Source organism: Arvicanthis niloticus, chromosome 2 (genome assembly GCF_011762505.2).
Source record: "Arvicanthis niloticus isolate mArvNil1 chromosome 2, mArvNil1.pat.X, whole genome shotgun sequence".
Taxonomy (NCBI): Eukaryota; Metazoa; Chordata; class Mammalia; order Rodentia; family Muridae; genus Arvicanthis; species Arvicanthis niloticus.
The window spans coordinates 99,897,046-99,916,749 of NC_047659.1; the positions used below are offsets into that span (position 1 = coordinate 99,897,046).

The 19,704-nt window shown below is 44.6% G+C and overlaps 1 protein-coding gene across 1 annotated transcript; it reads right to left on the minus strand.

The window, feature by feature from the left end:
* Positions 1-762: 762 nt before the first annotated feature.
* On the minus strand, positions 763-16,097 carry LOC117703216 (uncharacterized). Its single transcript, XM_034494691.2, has 6 exons — positions 15,801-16,097; positions 11,520-14,726; positions 8,818-8,979; positions 6,770-6,942; positions 3,918-4,035; positions 763-951 (listed from the first exon to the last, which is right to left on the minus strand). Exons 1-6 carry the CDS (start codon positions 15,981-15,983, stop codon positions 763-765), a joined length of 4,032 nt encoding a protein of 1,343 aa, XP_034350582.2. The 5' UTR covers positions 15,984-16,097.
* Between the last annotated feature and the right edge of the window lie 3,607 nt (positions 16,098-19,704).

Consider the following 19,704-nt stretch of genomic DNA (forward strand, 5'->3'; position numbering starts at 1 on the left):
ACAGCACCATTCCAGTAAGCTCAATAACTTCAATTCATAACAATTGCATTCAGAACTCAAATGTCCAGCCATTGCTGAATAGGAAAGTAAGATGTGGTATGTCCATAAGATAGGAAGAAATGAAGTGCCAATACAAATGCACTTTCAAAAGCTATGGGAAGCAAGTAAGCCAGCCACAGAAAAAAACACTTTATTATTTTACTTATAGGAAATGTCCAGTCTAGGCAAATCTATATAAGAAAATTCTGAAAGTAAGTAACAGCTACTAGGTCAGGGTGAGAGGAGAAGACCATTAGGCGATTTTCTTGGGCATGACTAGAATACTCTAGAACTACCTGCCTATGTTGATGCTTGCATAAATCTGGGGGCATTAAAAACTGTTAAGGGATATACTTTAAGTGTATGAATGATGTGATATGTGAATTAATAAAATGTCTTAAAAGACAGTGAGAAGAAGAGTGAAAGAACAGATGGGACCAACAGGAAACAACAGGCCTGACTGTCTTCAAAGCACCTTCATGGTCAGTGTCTGCTGCTCTTTTCTAAATCCCTCTGTTTGTGTCACAGACAGACAGGAGTGTTCCCTGTTAAGTCTGCACCAGTGAATGTTAAGTCTAACCAGGAATGCTGTCAGGGAAGCTCTGTAAAGCACAAGCCCTGGCCTCCCATACCTGTGTCTCAGATTCAGCCCAGGAGGCATGCTACACACAAGCTGCCAAAGTCCTGCTCAACACAGGTCGACTGGGAGACTGTTCTTCAACTTTACAGTGCTTCTTGGACCAGGGCCACCAAGGCTGGGAGTTTCCTTGTGCTCGTTTTTCGTAAACCCAGCTCATCACAGTCTTCGTTTGAGGTTTCTTGAAGTCGGTGTCGTAGTAGTTTCCTCTTCCACTGTGTGCAGAAGGCAGCAACCTCCAGCTCCTCTGGATCTGAGGAAGGCCATCTCAAACCCTGCAAGAGTGAAAGGATGCTCCAGCTCAGTGCTGAAGTCCATACTCTAGTGACTGGGGATGCTGGACACATGTTTTCAGAGTCACCAGTTTGGGACTTGCTCTTAGAAGGTTCCTCCTAGAGTGTTAGGGCTGCCTTTCTGGCATGACAGCTCTTGTTTTACACCATTAAACTATTAGGTTGGAAGGCAAGTGGAGACTGCCCACCCTGAAAGGAGATGAAAAGTAGAATATACATAATATTTCAGCTTTGAAATATGATTATGTCTTACACTGTTTCTATTGGGTGAGGGCTTGGAGCCGTGACTCAGCAGTTAAGAACTCTGGTTGCTCTTCCTGAGGACCCAGAACGCATATGACGACGGCCCACAAACACCTCTAACTACTGTTCCAGGGGATCCAGTGCTCTCTATTGGCTTCTTTGGGCATATGTGTGGTACACATACATATATATGGGTCAAAAGCACTCACACACATTAGAAAATGATTTTTCCTTCTCCATCTAAATTCTTTCTCTGTTTGTATCTCATACATAAAGAACTAACACAGGAAACTAGGTATGATTTAGTCTATATTACAAATGGCCCTTGACTTATGATTACCAATTCATAATATTTCAGCTTTGAAGTCTGATTATGTCTTACACTGTTACTATTGGGTGAGGGCTTGGAGCCGTGACTCAGCAGTTAAGAGCATTGGCTGTTCTTCTAGAAGACCTGGATTATATTCCCAGCACCCACATGCTGGCTCACAGTCATTTGTAGCTCCAGTTCCAGGGGGATCTGAGGGAAAATCACACATGTGGTACACAGACATATCTGCAGGCAAAGCATTCATACTCATAAAGTAAAAAGCAATTTTTAAAAATTAGGTTAACTATTAATGTATCCTCTATGTTTTTGTTTAGTTTTTTTCCCTGTTTTCTTTTCCTTTTTTAGGCAAGGTCTCATCACTCTCTGTCCCAGTCTGGCCTTCAGCTTCAGATCACCCTCCCTCAGCATAAAGACAATGAGATTACAGGTGTGAGTTACCATGTCTGGCAAACGTATTTATGACTTAATTTTATTTTCAATTTATGTGGATTTATAGAGGCATAAGTTCGTCATGAAAGGAGAAGCATCTATACAGTGAAGGTGTTTCACCCCTTCAAAGGAGGTAGGATTTAAATTCAGGTCTGAAGGAGAAGCAGCCAGGCCCGGGAGAGTGACAAGGACAGAGGTAGGCCTCACACAGAAAGGCCTAAGAAATCTTATTTCTTATTTATTTAATCTGTTTTTGTTTGGGTTTTGTTTTGAGTAGCCCAGGCTGGCCTTCTCTTTGTTGTGTACCTAAAGATAATCTAATCTTGAACGTCAGGATCTGCTGCTTCCATACCCAGAGTCCTGATGTTGACACCTGGGGCAGTATTCTTCCAGGCATGCACTTTTAGGCAAATACTGTCCATCTGCAGTTGTCATTCAAGATTTGAGAAAAAGTGTGATTTTCACATCAACAAGACAAAGTCAGACAATACACAAAAGTATGCTTTTTTAAATCTAATGGAGAGCTGAGTTCGAAGTTCTCCAGCCTCAAGTGTGTTGGGAAGCAGTCATCTCTGAGGAGAGATGAGAATAGCACTGGTTCGCACAAGACTCAGCATGGGAGGGAGACAGGGCGGCTGTGTAATTGAAGAAGAGGTTTGAGGGAGCGTTTTTTAAAAGGGCTATGGATGTAGCTCAGTAGTAAAGTACCTGCCTAGCATCTTGAGAGCACTGGCTTTGACCGAAAAATAAAATTAACAAGTTTCTAACATTTAAATATAGATTAGTGTGAGCACGGCACCCATCCACAAGGAAGGTCCGTGTATACTCAGGGTCTGCTGTCAAGGCCTCCCCTGATGCTCCTGAGAAAGGCTCAGGCTGGGTCAGGGGACTGAGAATATCTGTCTGACATGCAGGCTTTGGGAGCAGGAGCAACACCAGTCATGTAGGCATAATTACTTCCAAGATCTGTCCCTTTATAAAAGCCTCCAGCCACAGAGGAAAGGACAGTAAACTAAACACAAGTTAAGGCTAGTAAGCCTGACACCCTCACAGTGATCTCAACAATAAAACCCCAACTCAAGCCAATGCCTAATGACAAGATGGCCTCACCTTCTACACAAGGTGCCTGGAAGACATGAATATATATAAAAATATTACTTACTTGGTAGCTACAAATCTACATGTAATGTAAGGTTTCCAACAGAAAGTTATGAGACATACAAACAAAACACTCCTAACCCACTGTCAAGAAACAAGACAAAACCCAAACCATCCAAATCAACTAGAGTCAGATCTGAGCCATGTTACCAGAAGAGAAGGTAAAACACGCCTATGATTACTATCTTTGTGACTTTAATCGAAATGTGGGAAAAAATGCTCAGGTAAATGAAAAATCCTACAAAAGATGAAAAAATAGATAGATAGATAGATAGATAGATAGATAGATAGATAGATAGGGATAGATGATCCAGGTAAATGACAAGTCCTAAAAAAGACAAAAAACATAAACAAATAAATAAACAAATGGCCCATCCATCCAGGCTTGGTAGTGTATATTCATAATCTTAGTATTCAGGAAGCTTGAGGCAAAAAATCTTGAGTTAAAGGTCAGACTGAACTATTTATTGGGTTTGAAGCCACCAATAAGCTATCTATGATCTTATCTCAAAAACAAAAAAAAGGTATTCCGCTAACTAACCAAACAAAGGGGAATACTGGAGACAGAAGAAAACAGCAAAAGCTACATAGAATGCTGTGTAAGCGCACTGGCAGATTAGATACAGCTAAAGAAGTAATGAGATTAAAGCCGGATTAATGGAAATCAAGCAAATAAAAAACACACAGGAAGGGAGGGGACTGGTTTAGGGAAGTGACAGAGTTGAAAAGCTAAGAAAAGGTATTCTCATGACAGTCTGCCAATTTGCCAGGTCCCTGTGGCACTCACCCGAAGACAGGCAGCTTCCACAGCCCTCACAGTCTTGGAGACAGCCTGGAGGAGCCGCTGTGCATTGTCCACAAGAAGCTCCTCAGAGGATTTGCTTCTCATAAGGGAGGCCTTTACACTGGGAGCGTTTGGAGAGAAAGAAATCTTTATCTCAGTTTAGAGGGCAATCGCTGATAAATACCAGAATTCACAAGGTAAACCCCATATAGAAAGCTGAGATGCTTTGATGAGAATATTCAGAAGAGGTGTGTGTGTGTGTATGTGTAGTTGTGTATGTGTGGTGTGTTTGCGTGGTGTGTGTTTGTGTGGTGTGTGTTTGTGTGGTGTGTGTGGTGTGTGTGGTGTGTGTATGTGTATGTGTATGTGTATGTGTGTGTGTGTGTGTGTGTGTATGTATGTGTATGTGTATGTGGTGGCACCAGAGACCAATGTAAGGTGTTTTCAATTGAGACCGCATCTCTTGCTGAGCCTGGAACTGCTTACAGGTTTGGCTAGAGGCGCAAGCTGTGGAGAACCCATGTCACCTCCTCAGCCTGGGTTAGAAGTATGCACTGCCACATGCAGCTTTTAGATGAGTGCTGGGAACCAAGCTCAGGTCCTCCTCATGCACGTGTGGGGCAAGCACATTGCCAACTGAGTTACCTTTCTATTCCACGGGAAAACTCTTTTAAGGGCTTAATTTAGCATTTTTAAATGAAAATCTTATTTAATGCCAAGAAGATGTGAGTCATACAGCATCGGTAGCAAAAAGAAAAGAGTATGTTGCTAATGGAGACACCTGGAGAGAGGTCACAGGACAGACACCAGAGTCATGTAGCATCCATAGCAAAAGCAGGAGTGTGCTGCCAATGGTGATAACTGGAGAGAGGTCACAGGACAGACGCCAACTGCCGTTTGACACAGGTAAATTTTCTTGTGTAGCCCTCCCTGCTTGGCACTATGCCTCTTGTGTCTGGGGTGGGGGTTGTCTCATTTTGAGCATAAAAACTAATTTGTGGTGGTCATTTATATATATATTTCTTAAATAGAAAAATATTGGCATCTAATCTTGAGATGCTCATGTATCTGAAACGATATTTCCAAGTTTTATTACTGTCTTTAACAGATGTGTTTATGGGCACTTGGCCTGCATGTATGCTCCTATGCCACATGTGTGCCTGGTATCCAAGAAGGTGCCAATCATCTGGATCTGGAGTTACAGTTGTGGGGCACCCTGTAGGTGCTAGGAATCAAAGTTGGATCCTCTGGAAGAGCAGCCAGTGCTCTTAACCTCTGAGCCATCCTACAAGTTGTTCTATGACTTCTACATATGTTTCCTGGCATGGACGTGCTTGTGTATATACACTAAATAAATGAATAAATGAATAAACAAACAAAACATAAAAAATGCACATTGGTTTGAGCAATGTTATTTTTATTTTTCACCCATGAGAATGTAATGTAAGAATCTAGCAGCCGTGTGAATCCCTTGCTAATAGACTTCCGGATGCTAGGATCTAGGATCACACATTGGGGAATGATTCTATATCAAAGTGGGTATTGGTACCATCCATCCTGCTCTGAACTCCCTTCCCTGCTCCTGCCTGAGAACCAGCCTGGCTATAGGCTCATGCTGTAGAACCTCCCTCCAGTCAGAACGGTGTAAGAAGAGGCTCCCACTTTCTGCCATTTGGGCTCTTACTCCTGTCTTCATAGCCCCTGCTATGCTGTTGTCTGTCTGTCCATGGCATTAAATCTTGCAGCCTCAAGGAACCATGTCTGTCTTGGTGTCCAGTATTATATCTAAGACATTTCACTCACAATTGATAGTAGTTTTAACATCCAAGCCTTACTATAGATAAGACTGTCACAGTGAGACCATAACATTAGTCAGTGTGCTACTGCAGGGTCTAATGGACTCAGGTTGAACTAAAACCTTTATAATTCTTTTATGATGTGTAATTTATATCAACAGAAGAGCTGATATAGGGAAGCAGTTAATGAAAATTACTCATCTCCAGAACTAAGGCATATTAAATGGCTTAATCTTTTGGAGTGGTGGTGTGAGACAGTCTCATGTAGCCCAAGGAGACCTCAAGCTCAGTATGTAACCAAGGATGGCCTTGAACTTCTGGTTCTACCTCTTAAATGTTAGAGTGTACTGCCACTCCAGTTTATAAATGGGCTAACCTTGGCACATGCTTCCTGCTGGTGGTTTTCCTGTTTTCACTCATTATTGTTTGTTGAGATAGGGTCTTGCGTATCCTGAATAGACTTGCACTTACTTGAACTTATGGAGCCAAGGCAGACCTGGAACTCCTGATCCTCCTGTCTCTACTTCCAAGTGCTGAGATTATATGGCCCCCATTCCCAGCCTGATTGATAGCTATTAATGTACAGCCCAGGAATCAATGACAGGAATCCATCTGAGAACTGTTGGCAGGTGATTTTGTCTTTGTGTGAACATCACAGAGTATACCCCCACAAACTAAGATGTCTCTGCTGTCATTACATAATCTTATAGAACCACCGTCAAGTATGAAGTCTCTCACTGTCCAAAATATCACTGTGCATCATGTTTTAAAAGATAGTTGGCTTTTTCATTAGATATGCTTAATGTAAAAACAGAGGGCTAATTGTCAGATTTTACACATGGTTATAAAGAAAGGGTCAGTCACTGTGTAGATGGCTAACTACCCCTGAAGTGTTGTGAGCACAGTAGTGCCACTGAAGTAAGGACCAAGTTCTGTATTCTGAATGGGGAAGTGACCAGTGTCCACTCTAGGATGGTAAATAATTAAACATATACACATGACTCCCCTTCCATCCCCACACATAAAAACTTAGCTGTTCTCTCCCAAGCTGCTTCATACCTGGAGATGATGCTGAGCTGGCTGCTCATGGTTTGAATCTGTTCCACCATACACAGAAGCTCCTGGGAGCATCTCTGATCTATGCAATTCTTAGCAATGATGCAAATGAGTCTGGTGAAGTTTTTCCCAGAAGCTGAGACTTTCCTGGCAGAGGCAATGAGCTGATCTTTGGTCTATATCAAAGATAAAAGTGTTAAAAGTAGGAAAACACTGCCTTCACAAGTTTCTCCTGAGACATCAGGGACAGATCACAGTGCTTACCCCAAGCTTTCTTGACTCAACCTACTTCTGCATGAAAGTGTACTCATATATTAGCTTGAATAGCAACTCCTGAGCCAGCTCTAAGGGCTTTCTCTTGCATTGGAAAAAAAACCTGACTGAACAAGAAACAATCTCCCTCCTTGTGTGGAGGCTGAGGAAAGCCAGACAACCAAATTCATTTAGTACCAAAATTTTAGTACCAAGATTTTAGTACTATTAAGATATTTGTATGGACTGTACAAGGTGCATAGATCAGCTAAGGATGAAATTTTGCTCCTTGTTTGAGCAGGTGAAAGAAGGGTGTGAAGAATTTTAAGGATTCCATAACCAACAGGATTTGTTGTCTTACTTTAGCTGACACTTTGGCTAGAGACATTTTATGTCCAAGCCTGTTAGTTCCTGGGCTGTTCCCACATCGAGGAATCAGCAGATCAAGTTACCTGTCCTGTTTGATATTCTCAAATTTTTCTTTTCTGTAGCCAAGATCTTCAGGGAGTCTTCCCTGTCATATCTGACCCATACCACTCTGAAAGGGGTCCAAAGCCTTTTCTCCTTTCCTGTCAACACAAATACAGAGTCTCCTTCCCAAAATAGCATGTCCTTGGTCCAGTAACCAAAATCATTAGAGGTATAGAATGAATTAATAGCATGACCTCTCTCCCAGAGGATTTTTAATATCATAAATACCATCAAACTTATAATCATCTTCATCTTGATAATTAAACAACTCAAGTAATTAAAGCAATCTAAACAAATATTACGTTGAGATAGTGCTCCTCCACTACCTCCTGTTTTATTTCCCACATGGTTAATTTTTAATAGTGAGATCAAGACCTACGTTTCTACTGTCTGAGATAGGTTAGGCTCCCTACCCTTTGTTTTTTGATCTTTACTTTAAGGTCAACGGCCTCAATTATTTATTCATCTAAGTATATTTAAATCCTCCCTTCTATGGAGATAAATATTTCTGTGGGTACATGTGTCCCCTTCTCTTTATGTAACCTGAATTAACATAAGTTTATCTTGTCTGAGATAATTTTTTCCACTCATCCCCTGCTCTTTGACCTATAATCTTAAGACCAAAAGCTTCAATAATTGATTCATCTATGCATTCAACTTTAATCAAATTCCCTTTTACTTACTGTATAAGCCTATTTCCAGGCTCTTTTTTTTTTTCTTTTTGAGACAGAGTTTCTCTGTGTTGCCCTGGCTGTCCTGGAACTCACTCTGTAGACCAGGCTGGCCTCGAACTCAGAAATCCGCCTGCCTCTGCCTCCCAAGTGCTGGGATTAAAGGCATGCGCCACCACCGCCCAGCTTCCAATTAACTTTTAAAAGTGAGTTCTTGCCTACCATGTTGGCACCATCTGTAGTGAATTAGTTAATGACTACTGGACTGCCGAAGTGCCCAGCCAAGGCATATCAAAATTAGCTGGCACATGTATGTCTTTCATTCTTGAATCCAGAGAGTTCTTGGGTGGGTTGTAGCGCCTGTGACCTCCCAGGAGCCAAAGCGTTTTAACCAATTCACCACTACATTCTGGGGAATGAATGACTCCCTGATTTTACTAATTTCACAACATTCCAAATTTGACAAAATTATCTTCCCTGTCATAACTGATAAAACTATAGTAGCCAAGCCAAAAAGAGGAAGGGAAGAGAGGTGAGATGAGCTTTACAGAGATGGGGACTGATCTGATCTTCAGTGTGACCTTTCCTTTCAGCACTGTCTAGGGATGACAGTAGTGACCAACCACCCACTACCATGACCTGAAGAAGACCAAGTACCAGGACTTGCCCTCTCTTCCTCAAACTCTGAGCCATCAGGAACACCTCAGTGGCCATCTCTTGTGTGATCTGGGTGATTCTGTTCTCACTGTCTGCACTGCCGTCTTCTGGAACAATCTGGTCCATCTGAGCAGGAGGCAGAGATAGGCTGCCACTCTGGTGCTGAAAGAAGGCATTGGGTTAGATGTTTAGAACAACACAATTCCTAACACTCAGGCCTCTAAACTGCAGTGAGGATGTTAATTGCCTCTGTGTGTGTGTGTGTGTGTGTGTGTCTGTCTGTCTGTCTGTCTGTCTATGTGTGTCTGTGTTCACACACAGTTGGAGGCCAGTGTTCCTCAGGAGCTGTCTACTTTGTTTTTTAAGACAGGACCTGCCATTGGGCTGGAACTCTCTGATCAGGTAATGCTAGCCAACCAGGGATTTGCCCATTTCTCCCTTCCCTTTGTCAGGATTGCAAGAGTGCAACATATCTGTGAACCCAGCTTTTTATTCTGGGAATAGAGTTTAAGTCCTAATGCTTGTGCAGTAAGTACTTTATCAACTGAGCCTTCCTCTAGTCCCCTTAGTTGGTTTTAAAAAAGAAAGACACAGGGAATCAGATGGTAGTGGGCAGAGGCATTTTTCTAGAGAGGACCACTGTCAGGAGTTGAGAAGGCAAGATAGGTTTTAAAAAAAAAAAAAAAAAAAAAAAAAGAAAGAAAGAAAGAAAGAAAGAAAAAGGACATTATTGAGAGTTGTTGACCAAGGATTCAACAGCAGTGACTAAAGACCTTGGAGAAAGGACATGGTGGTCTGGAGTTAAGAGTGAGTGTACAGGTGTGACTGAGACTGGCCTCTATAAGCCTGTGTGTTTGAATACTTGGTCCCCAGTTAATGGAACTTGTGAGGAAGAGCAAGGTGGTGTGGCCTTGTTGAAGGAGATGTATGTGTCACTAAATGTGTCACTTTTGAGGTTTCAGAATCCTCCCACTATTCCCAGTGTGCTCTTTGCCTTCTACTTGCAGATCAAGAAGTGAGCTCTCCAAGGTTTTTGCTGCTGTACCTTCACTCCACCATCATGGACCCTAGCCTTCTGAAACCATAAGGCCAATTAAATACTTTCTTTTACAAGATGACTTGGTCATGATGTTTATTGCAGCAATACAAACCCCAACTAATATGGTGAGAAAACTGGGAAATGGCTTTTAAAACACCTACCAGAGAGTCTAAGCATCTAAATCTAGACATGACTCCAAGCTTTGTGTTAGAGACTCCAGAAGTGAAGTGCTTCCCGCTGGTGCCCTTTCAGGAGTGAGAATGGGGCTTAAAGAATGTGGTTATCTTGTTCTCAGAGCATCTGACCTGAGTAGCCAACATCACCCTGCCCTGTCTGTCACCCTGCCTTACAACCATGGGAGATGCTTCTGGTGCATTGACAGAAACAGAAGGCAAGTAAGTGAGTGGGTGACTCTGAGAGTGTGCTAAAGACTCTATGGAGAACCAGAGATGAGGAGAAGGAGCCTACAAGCTATTCACATTTGTAAGACTGAGAGGTGAGCAAGCAAGCCTAGAGCACTGGGGAATGGTACTCTCCCTGTTACTTTGGTCACAGGGTCCCCTTTTGTGGAAGTGACATTTTGATGAGAAAAAAATAAGAAAGGATAATGAGGGCAAGGGTAAAGCATGGCATTTTAAAAAGCCATATAGAATTTTTGGAATATTGTGCACAGCCATCCATAGGTCATGATGGAGTTAAATGGACTTATCTATAAAATCCTGGATTGTCATGTGAGGAGAATTTTGAGTGCTTGTGAGAAAAGCCCAAGAAAAACAAGACAAGAGTCTTGTGACTTTGGTTTCTTCAAGAACACAGAATTCTTTGGGATGTGCTTCTTGCCCCTCAGTGGAGAGGAGTGAGTTTACTTCGAATTATTCATTACACCTGGCTATTGTTATATGTTTATATACCTCTATGAAAAACCATGGTTTTGCCACATGCAGCTTGTCCTTGTAATTGTATACAGCTTGAATGCATAAGGACTTTACTCGGGTGACCTTTCTTAATTCTCAGAGTATAAATTGTCTGATGCTTTAAATAAACTTGGCTATTGCATGAGACTTTATGACTTTGGTTATGGTCAGAATCTTTCAGATCCTTAATGGCTAAGTGTCCTGTCTTGCCCTAGAAGGAAGCAGGTGTGTAAGGGAGCTATTCAACAGACCTAGCATCTTTCTCATAAATCCCTTTCTCCCCTACTACAGTGATTCTAGTATTCTTGTCCCTTGAGCAGGGAGGTGACATCTGCAGAAGTCAAAGTAGATAAGCAACCTGGGTACTGCCATTCAGAGCCAAGTTCAGCCAAAGTGATAAGGAAAAACTCTGAAGTGCATGAAAAGCATAGACATGAGTTTCAGAACACAGGCTAGATGCTAAAGGAAGGAATATATTTTTTGCATGGATGCATTCATTAGCCCTCTGTAGGATGAGAATGCTGGAGTCTAAATGGCACTGAGACGTCTCTGTGATTTTGTTAAGGGCATGGCAGAGGGAGTTGTGGGCCAGAGTTTTGGATCCCCAAGCTTAAGCTTTTATAGGGCTGCTTGTTTTGCCTGCCTTGTGTGAATTCGATACATGTGGGTATCGATTCCCTGGAATGTGCTAGGGTCTTTAGTTACAAGCAGGTCCAGGTGGATGTAGATGAACTATCCAAGTAGCCTACCGTGCTCATATCTGCTGAGTTGGTCCTGGTAGTGGTTAGCTCATCAACACAGGTCCCCACTGAGCTTTCTGGGGTGCCTTTGGGAAGAGCACATTGAGAATCCACACTGCCCCCAGAAGTGGTTCCTTCTGTACCCTCTTTACAGTGGGGTTGGAGCTGGACAGGATCCTCTTCTAGGGACTTTGCTTGCTCCTCCCTGGGTTTCAAGCATTGGACCAGGAGTCTCCAGGCCTCTGTGTGACCACCCTCCAAGGCCTGGAGCTGAGTCACTACATGGTGGACTTTAGCTGCCCATTCCCACTGAAGCCAGTCCAGCATATACAACCTCTGCTCCTCTTGGAGCACGGGGACCTTCTTGGTCACTTCCTTAGTGAGCATGACAATGCTCTCTAGAGACACGAGAAGGTCTTCCTTGAAGGGTTCAGACTCTGAACCTCTTTCTATGATTCCCTGCACAGCTTGGATAGCAGACAACATGCCTTCTATCCTGGTCTGGGAGCTCTCACCAACAGCATCTTGGAACATACGTTCATACGGTGCATTGATGCTCCTCAGGTGGTCAGTCAGGGCCTTGGTTCGAAGGCTGAGTTCCAAGCAGAGAAGTTCAAAACGTGTAGAGAGGCTGGGACATGGCTTGGGGGAAGAGACCAAGATGTGTGCCACCTCCAGCAAGGCATCTGTGAGTACTTGAAGTTCCCCACACAGAAAGGAGATCTCATCCTTCATCTGTGCATCCCTACACAGAATACTAGACAGCTTGGCAGTCTCTTGTAACCTTTGAGAAATATCTGCTGCCTGACCTAACCCTTCCTGCAACCCTTGCTGGTTCTTTACTGCCTGTTGCAGAGGCAATAGGAACAGGCCCTGTCTCCTGCTGAGTCTCTTCATATACTGCATCAGGTCTTGGACAGCTACTGCCCACAGAAGGCACCCATTATCAATGTTCTGTTCCCTCAGGATGGGTTCTTGTAGACCATCAGAGGACAGAACTTGGTCCAACAGCTGTTTAGCATGGATCTTTGTCTTTTCTGATCTGTCTTGTAGCTCTAAAAGCAGTCCAGGTTGCCCCATTAAGTCAGGGTTCTTTTTGTCCAAATTCTCGGGGCCACTTTTAGCTGCTACTTGAATCATCAAGGCCAAATCCTGCTGGAGCTCCACAAATGCTGCCATGCTCCCAGGTAATTCAGTCACTAGGTTATGGCAAAATAGTTGTTGACACAGAGGGTACCAGTCACCAGCCCTGGCTACCAAACCCTGCCTGGCTTCCCTGGTCCTCTCGGATTGCTGAAAAGCTACACCCAGAAGCCTGTCACTACTAGTATTTGTGTTATGGACTTCCTTCCTGGCTAGATCAATAATAGAAGGTGCCAGTGTTGAGAATTCTTGTAGTCTTGTCATCCTCTCTGGCTCCAGGGGCTCTTCCCTTGCCTGGGTCTCTTGGACTGTATCCATAGTAGAATCCTGCTCTGACATGTTGCTGCATGGTAAGGTCACTACCTGGTGATTCCTGTTCTCCATGGTAGTAATGACTTTGCTGACAGCAGGGAGTGGAGATCTCCACCCATGTATACAGGTGCCAGGTACCACTGTGTAGGAAAGTTGTTCTTCTGGTAGGAAAGAGGTATTTGGACCACTTTCCCCTAACCTGGGTACCTGCTGGTATTTCATTTTAGAAGCTATGGAATGCGGGGGGCTAGGGAGAATAAAATAAGACCATCGCTTGGCCACATCAGACCTTTGGACTTGGACTCGAAGTGGACTGAGGATGTCTGGATGGTTGGTCCCATCCAGCCCCTCGCGGACTTGCTGGGCTGAATAAATGAGGTGCTTTGCCATGGTTAAAAGGACATCTGTGTCCTGAGCACTGTCTCCACCTCTGCTGCCTTCGGTTGCTGCACCTAGGGACACAGAAGATTGTGCCAGCTGTTGAACCATGACTCTCATTCCGTTCCGGAAAATAGGATCCGGGTCTTGACCTACATATCTGCTCATCACCTGCACTATGTGGGTGGCTCTTCCGCGTAAGAATGCCACAGATCTGGAAAACTCTCTGGATGCCCCGCTCCTCAGAGCCCTTGTGTACAAGTCCAAGTGTTTAGTCATTTCCTGGATGGACAAACTCAGGAATTCCGGAATGTTGAGAATGACATCAAAGCACGCCAGGAGGTGTTCGGATTCCCTGGCCCAATCTTCAAGTAGGTCCTTCAGGGTGGCAGGGTTCCAGTCCATGTCAAGCTTTCGGGGACTTTGTGAAAAGAGTTCTTTCACTTTGATCACAAGCCTCTGAAGACCTGCCACGGCAGCCTCCACATCTCTGCCAGTTTGCTGTTGGGGGCAGCAGACCCAAACCAAGTGCGCCACCCGGATCATCTGCTTGGCTTGATTGTGGAAAGCATCGAGAAGAAGCTTGAGCGTCTCTGCCAAGGCTTCGCTATCACAGCGGGACCTGATAGTGGAAGTCGCCAAGGTGGCCTGGACCAGCCTCTCTAGAGGACTTTGGGTGTCTGTGAACGTGTCCAGAATCTGGCGCAGTAACCCAGCGCGAACTCCTCGAAAGAGCGCGTCGGTCGCGGCCCGCAGAGCTTCGCATTCGATCCCTGGGCTGGTCTGGGGAAGCCGGTGCACCCCTGGTCGGAGCTGCAGCAGCTGCTGGCAGCGGAACACCAGGTGCATCCTCTCCCGTGGCGCGGAGCAGGCGGCTAGGCGCAGGCAGTGCCACACCAGGGCGGCCAGTGGTGCATCCAGTAGTTCACTGCGCAGGTGACTAGGCCCGGACTCCTCCAGGACCTGTCGCAGCTTGCACAGACTATGCGCCAATGCACCATTCTGAGAGAGCGGGCTGGGCTTTGCGACGCTGGGCTGCAACGCATCCAGGAGCTCTTCGAGGCTCTGCCTGGTAAGAACGAAGACGCGGCACCGCGAGGCCACCAGCTGCGGATCTCGGGGATGCCGGAGGTGACCGTGAGCGGCCGCGAGCAGCGCGGGGACGCAGCATCCTAGGCGGTGGCGAGCTGGACCCAGACGCTCGTCCCGGTCCCACCTTGCGGTCAGACCGCCCAGTCGGAGCAGCGCAGCCGCCAGGTCAGCGAGCGAGGTGCGCAGCGAGGTGGCGTCCTCCGCAGCTTCCAGCGCCTCCAGGCACGTCAGACACCAACTGGCCACTGGCACTGTCTTCCTCATCGCTGCAGCATCATCAAGGAGCAAGACCTGATGGGGCCGTCGCAACAGGAAAGAGACTTGAAGATAACTGAACAATTTTGGAGCCTTGTGGTTTAAGCCTAGGAAACCTTACCATTTCAGTTAACCTGGGTGTAACCAAATACAGGCACTAGGCTAGGTGACTGGACCTGAGAACCCACAGTTCAGTCTTATAGGTTTATAGCTGTAAACCAAAGGTCTAAAGTAGCTGCCTTCACTCCATGTTTAGTGTGGGGTCTAACCTAGATTGTTCAAGGACGGATTATTATTTAGATGAGAATGATGGGCTGGAGGGGTGGCCTGTTCTGGAAGCTTCTTTGAGACAGCTTCTGTAGCCTGACTGCCTCTCCTGGACAGCTCCGTCCACTCCCTAACCCTGGGGCAGGTTACCCAAGCCAAAGGGCCTTTCTCTCCCTTTCACTCACCACCAGCAGGTACCCAAGGCTCTCTAGCTCTGCCTCTCACCCTACCCCATTGCAACTACTCTCTAATAAGGCCTGTCCAAACACCTGTCAATAAGCCACACTACAGAAGTTTTACAACCAACAGCAACAAAAGATTTCAAGGCTACACATTTGAACCAAAAACAATATCCCAAAAAGATGTGCTCTGTGGCTAGAGAGAGATGGCTCAGCAGTTAAGAGCACTGACTGCTCTACCGGAGGACCTGGGTTCAATTCCCAGCATCCACAAGGGGGCTCACAACTGCCTGTAACTCCAGTTCTAGGGGATCCCAAACCCCCTTCTGGCCCCTCTAGCATTTTACAGGTGTGGTGCATAGACACACATTCAGGCAAACACTCATACACATAAAATAAAGATAATATATCCAAGATAAACTTAAATTGTATGTTAACAAGGAATATGAGTCTCTATAAAAAAATGAGAGTATTTGGGAACTAAGGGGTTAAATCAGCTCCTATTACAGCTTCCAATTTAGCCCTGATTAAATTGGTAATCTTGGCAAGCACTTGGGCAGGTTTCACAATTAAGGGAAATAGTTGGGAGTTGCTGTGGGAACTACAACCCAAGTATGTTCTCTAGCAATGACCAAGCAGCCAGCCAGCTCTAAGGGAGCCTCACCTTCTTAGTGTCCACCAGGATCTGCTGAGCAGTGGCTACTAGCTCCTCCCAATGGCGCTGGTGCTCGGGCTGCAGGTGAAGCTTCTCTGTTACCAGCAGGATGTTCCGCCCAGAAAGGATCAGAGACTCAGCCACTGGCTTCATTTCTTCCCTAAGCCACTCCTCCTCAGAGTCTCCTGCCATCCTGGATAGACATGTTGCGCTTATAATGTGATGTTAGAACCAAAGAACCACCAGAAAATGGGCATACAAGAAGGAACAGAGCACCAGGTGACCATTAAAATGAATTTGACAACTGTGCTTGTGGGCCATAGACTTGAAGTCCCCAAGATACAATGTTGCGTTTAAAACCAACCAACCAAACAAACAAACAAAATCTCCTGTCTTCTTTATACTTTCTTCAGATGTCTTGGTTTGTAACTTGACACTGTTAGGTTAAACCGGTTGATGACTGACGTCTGAATGGAAGATTCTGAGTCTCAGGCCTCTCTTCTCAACAGCCTGTATACAACAAGTTCTAGTAGCTTCTGGCCTCCAGAGTTTCAGGTAAGAAATCTGGGGCCATTCTGTCTTAACTATTAGAAATAAGATAAAGCCACCATGCTTAGCATGATGGTGCAAACCTACAATCCCAGCTATATAGGAGGCAAGGTCAGGAAGACTACAAGTTCAAGGCATGTGTGGACCACAAAGTAAGTTCGAGGCCAGCCTGGACAACTTACTGAGAACTTATTTCAAAACTTGAAGTAAAGTAAGAATTGTAGTGCACACCTTTGATTCCAGCACTCAGGAGGCAGAGACAGGTGGATCTCTGTGAATTCAAGGCCAGCCTGCTCTACAGAGCTAGTTCCAGGACAGCCAAGGTTACACAGAGTAACTCTGTCTTGAAAAGTAAAAAACAAACAAACAACCGCCCCCCCCAAAAAACTAACACACACACACACACACAAGAAAGAGCTGGTGATATAACTCAGTAATGCAGCATTGCCTAGTGGTGTCAGGTTCTAGGTCCAATCCCCAGAATCAGGGACACATAACTAAAAACAAAGAATGCTACTGTGGCTATCCATGCCTGGGTCTTTGTGTGGACACAGGAATCCATTTCTCCTGGATAAATGCCCGGAAACAACAGGTATACCTTTAACTTTGAGGGAATATTTTCTAAAGTAGTTACAACATACTGTGTTCTAATCAGCAATGAGAGAGTTCAAGTTTCCACACAGTCTCATCAACACTTGGAATAGTTTTTAATTTTAAACATCCCAAGAGTGGGTGGTCATCATTAAACGGGAAAAACATTCTCTAAGCTTCTCTCTAGCAGACCCAATGAGCCTTCTGCAGAATGCGTGTGTGCAAGGTTTGATCCTTGGCGTCATGCACCAATCCCTTTCCTTTGAGGATGAACCTGTCTGTGAGGAAGATAGATATAACTGATGCAGAGTAATCAGATGGCAGCCTTCTTAACCTAAATCATTGGCAGCGTTTGCGGCAGCTGATGAGCTACAAGAGCTCGAAGGCAGAGGAAGAGTTCATCACCTCTGCAAGCTATCTCCTGCTAATCAAGGCTCCAAGTACACAGGAATTGCAAAACCCAGGAGACAGCTCAGTGGGTAAAGCGCTTGTGGTTAGAGCATAGGAAGTTCAGATCTTAGTACTCGTGTAAATGCTGGGTGAGTGTGACAGCCTGCCTGCAATCCAAGGATTTGGGAGACAAGAGACAGGGGCTTTCCTGGAGCAAGATGGCTGGCCAGGTTTCAAGTGAGAGACCCTGCCTCAGTTTATAGTTTATAGAGAGCGATGAGTGAAGACACTCTGGTTTCCATACACATGCACGCCCAGGCACACACATGTGCATACATACCCTCGCACATGCAAACATGCATATATGCATGCATACTCCACACATATCCACATGCAAAAAAATGGGGTTGGGGAGAAAATATGGAAATATTTGGAAGCTTCAGGATGTTTTACAGGGCTGGTGATGCATGAAAACTCTCACCATGCTGTGGCTGATACTGCGGGTCCTGATTCTGACTTACCAAGGCCACACAGCGTTTCTGAAGCATCACACTAGAAGCCATTTGTGCTTTCTATGCCTGTGTTTTCAATGCCTTAATCTGCAGCAAGGTAACTAACAATTTCACAATTTCACTCCATCAAAGTTCAGGTAATACCATTCACTCATGTGTTGTTGCAAATAGTTTTGATGTGAATTCACTTCCCCAACTATTGCTACTTTGTATTATAGTTCTCTGTGGAGAAGTGACAGTGTAATTCTAGACAAACTCACTAACAATGCAGCCAGCCGGTCAATGGCTGGAAACTTAAACTCTGACAGGGTTCAGAGGTTGTCAGACCTCTTAAAACAATGAAAAAACCAGCAGATCCTATATGTATAAAAAAATTACTTTTAGGTCAAGCATGATGGCATATGCCTTTAATACCAGCAATAAGGAGGCAGAGGCAGAGGCAGATAGGTCTCTGAGATTTCCAGACTAGCCTGGTTTATAGTGAGCTCCAAGCCAACCAAAACTCCATAGTGACACTCTGTCTCAAAAGTTAAAGAAGAAAAAATTAAAAAGAATTATGTTTTAGAAGGTTTATGCAGAGTGCAAACTGCTACTTTTCAATTACACTATATAAAAAAACATAGACGATATAGAAATATAAATGGTATTTTCACTTTGTCACCAAAGTACTTGTGTTTCAGAAATCAGGGACACCAAGTCACCATGTGAAATGGATATTCTTTTTTTAAAAATGAGTTACAATGTGTAGTTTTCAGTTTAACTGAATCTTAGCAAGACAGGAGACAAGCATTTCACAATAGATAAAAAAAAAAAACCAACCAAAAGTATTGCTCTAATTGCTGCATGGGCTCAGGCTACATACTGAACCACCATTGAGAGATGCAAGCAAGACCACTGGTAGGTACTTAGTCTGATGTGTTAACAAGATTCCATGCATATTTTACATGTGGCTTCCGTTTTTTGTTTTTCTTTTAGGCTTTGTGGTGGTTTGAATGAGACTGGCTGCCATAGGCTCATGTATTTGAATACTTAGTCACCAGGGCATGGAAAAGATTAGGAGGTGTGGCCTTCTTGAAGTAGGTATGGCCTTGTTGAAGAGAATGTCGCTGGGGGTGGGCTTTGGGGTTTCAAAAGCCCATGTTTGCTCTTTCTCAGCCTGCTGCCTGGGGATCAGGATGTAATTAAAGCTCTCAGCTCCTTCTCCAGCTGCCTGTGTGCTGTCATGCTGCCCACCATTCTGATAATGGGTGCTGTGACTCTCAGACATGACACCTATGTCTCATTCAGAGCAGATTATTGTATTTACTTTACTGTTTTACATTTTAACAATACCATGAAAAATATATATACATATATATATAAACACTTACTATTTTTCTTTTCAATTATTTTGTATGAGTGTGCGTCACACATTTGAAGGCCAAAGGACAACCTGTGAGAGCTGACCAGTGTACCCAGAAATTTTCCCCGGAAAGTTGGGAGGAGCTAAGGTGGGAGGAGAAAGGAGAGGAAGAGGAGGAGTAAGTAAAGGAAGAGGAAAGAAGGAAGAAGGGGGACAGACAAGGGAGAAGGTGGGGGGGAGACATGGAAGAGGATGTGTTCGTGCCTCTAGCCGTCAAAGGTAGTTGATATATCTAGGTTGGGACTGGGTTATACCTCTGATTGTGTGGGCATCTTGTTATTGAACATTACCAAACATATAAAGCCTTTGGATAATCTAAGCATTAGAGTCTCATTTGTACCGAGCCCTCCTGGATGGTGGGATGGTCTAGGCTAAGCCCAGCCTTGCCGAAACGTGGTGTCTCGTGGATGGCAGGGCTGGTGACTCTGGCTGCCTGAGCCAGCGGCCTGAGCTCAGCGGAGCAGCTACT

Excerpts from the sequence above, each read along its gene's own strand:
- LOC117703216 (XM_034494691.2), bottom strand. The coding sequence starts at position 15,983 with ATGGCAGGAGACTCTGAGGAGGAGTGGCTTAGGGAAGAAATGAAGCCA. Across the intron at positions 4,036-6,769 it reads CAGCTCAGCATCATCTCCAG|TGTAAAGGCCTCCCTTATGA; the intron begins GTATGAAGCAGC and ends AAACGCTCCCAG. Across the intron at positions 952-3,917 it reads TGGAAGCTGCCTGTCTTCGG|GGTTTGAGATGGCCTTCCTC; the intron begins GTGAGTGCCACA and ends TCACTCTTGCAG.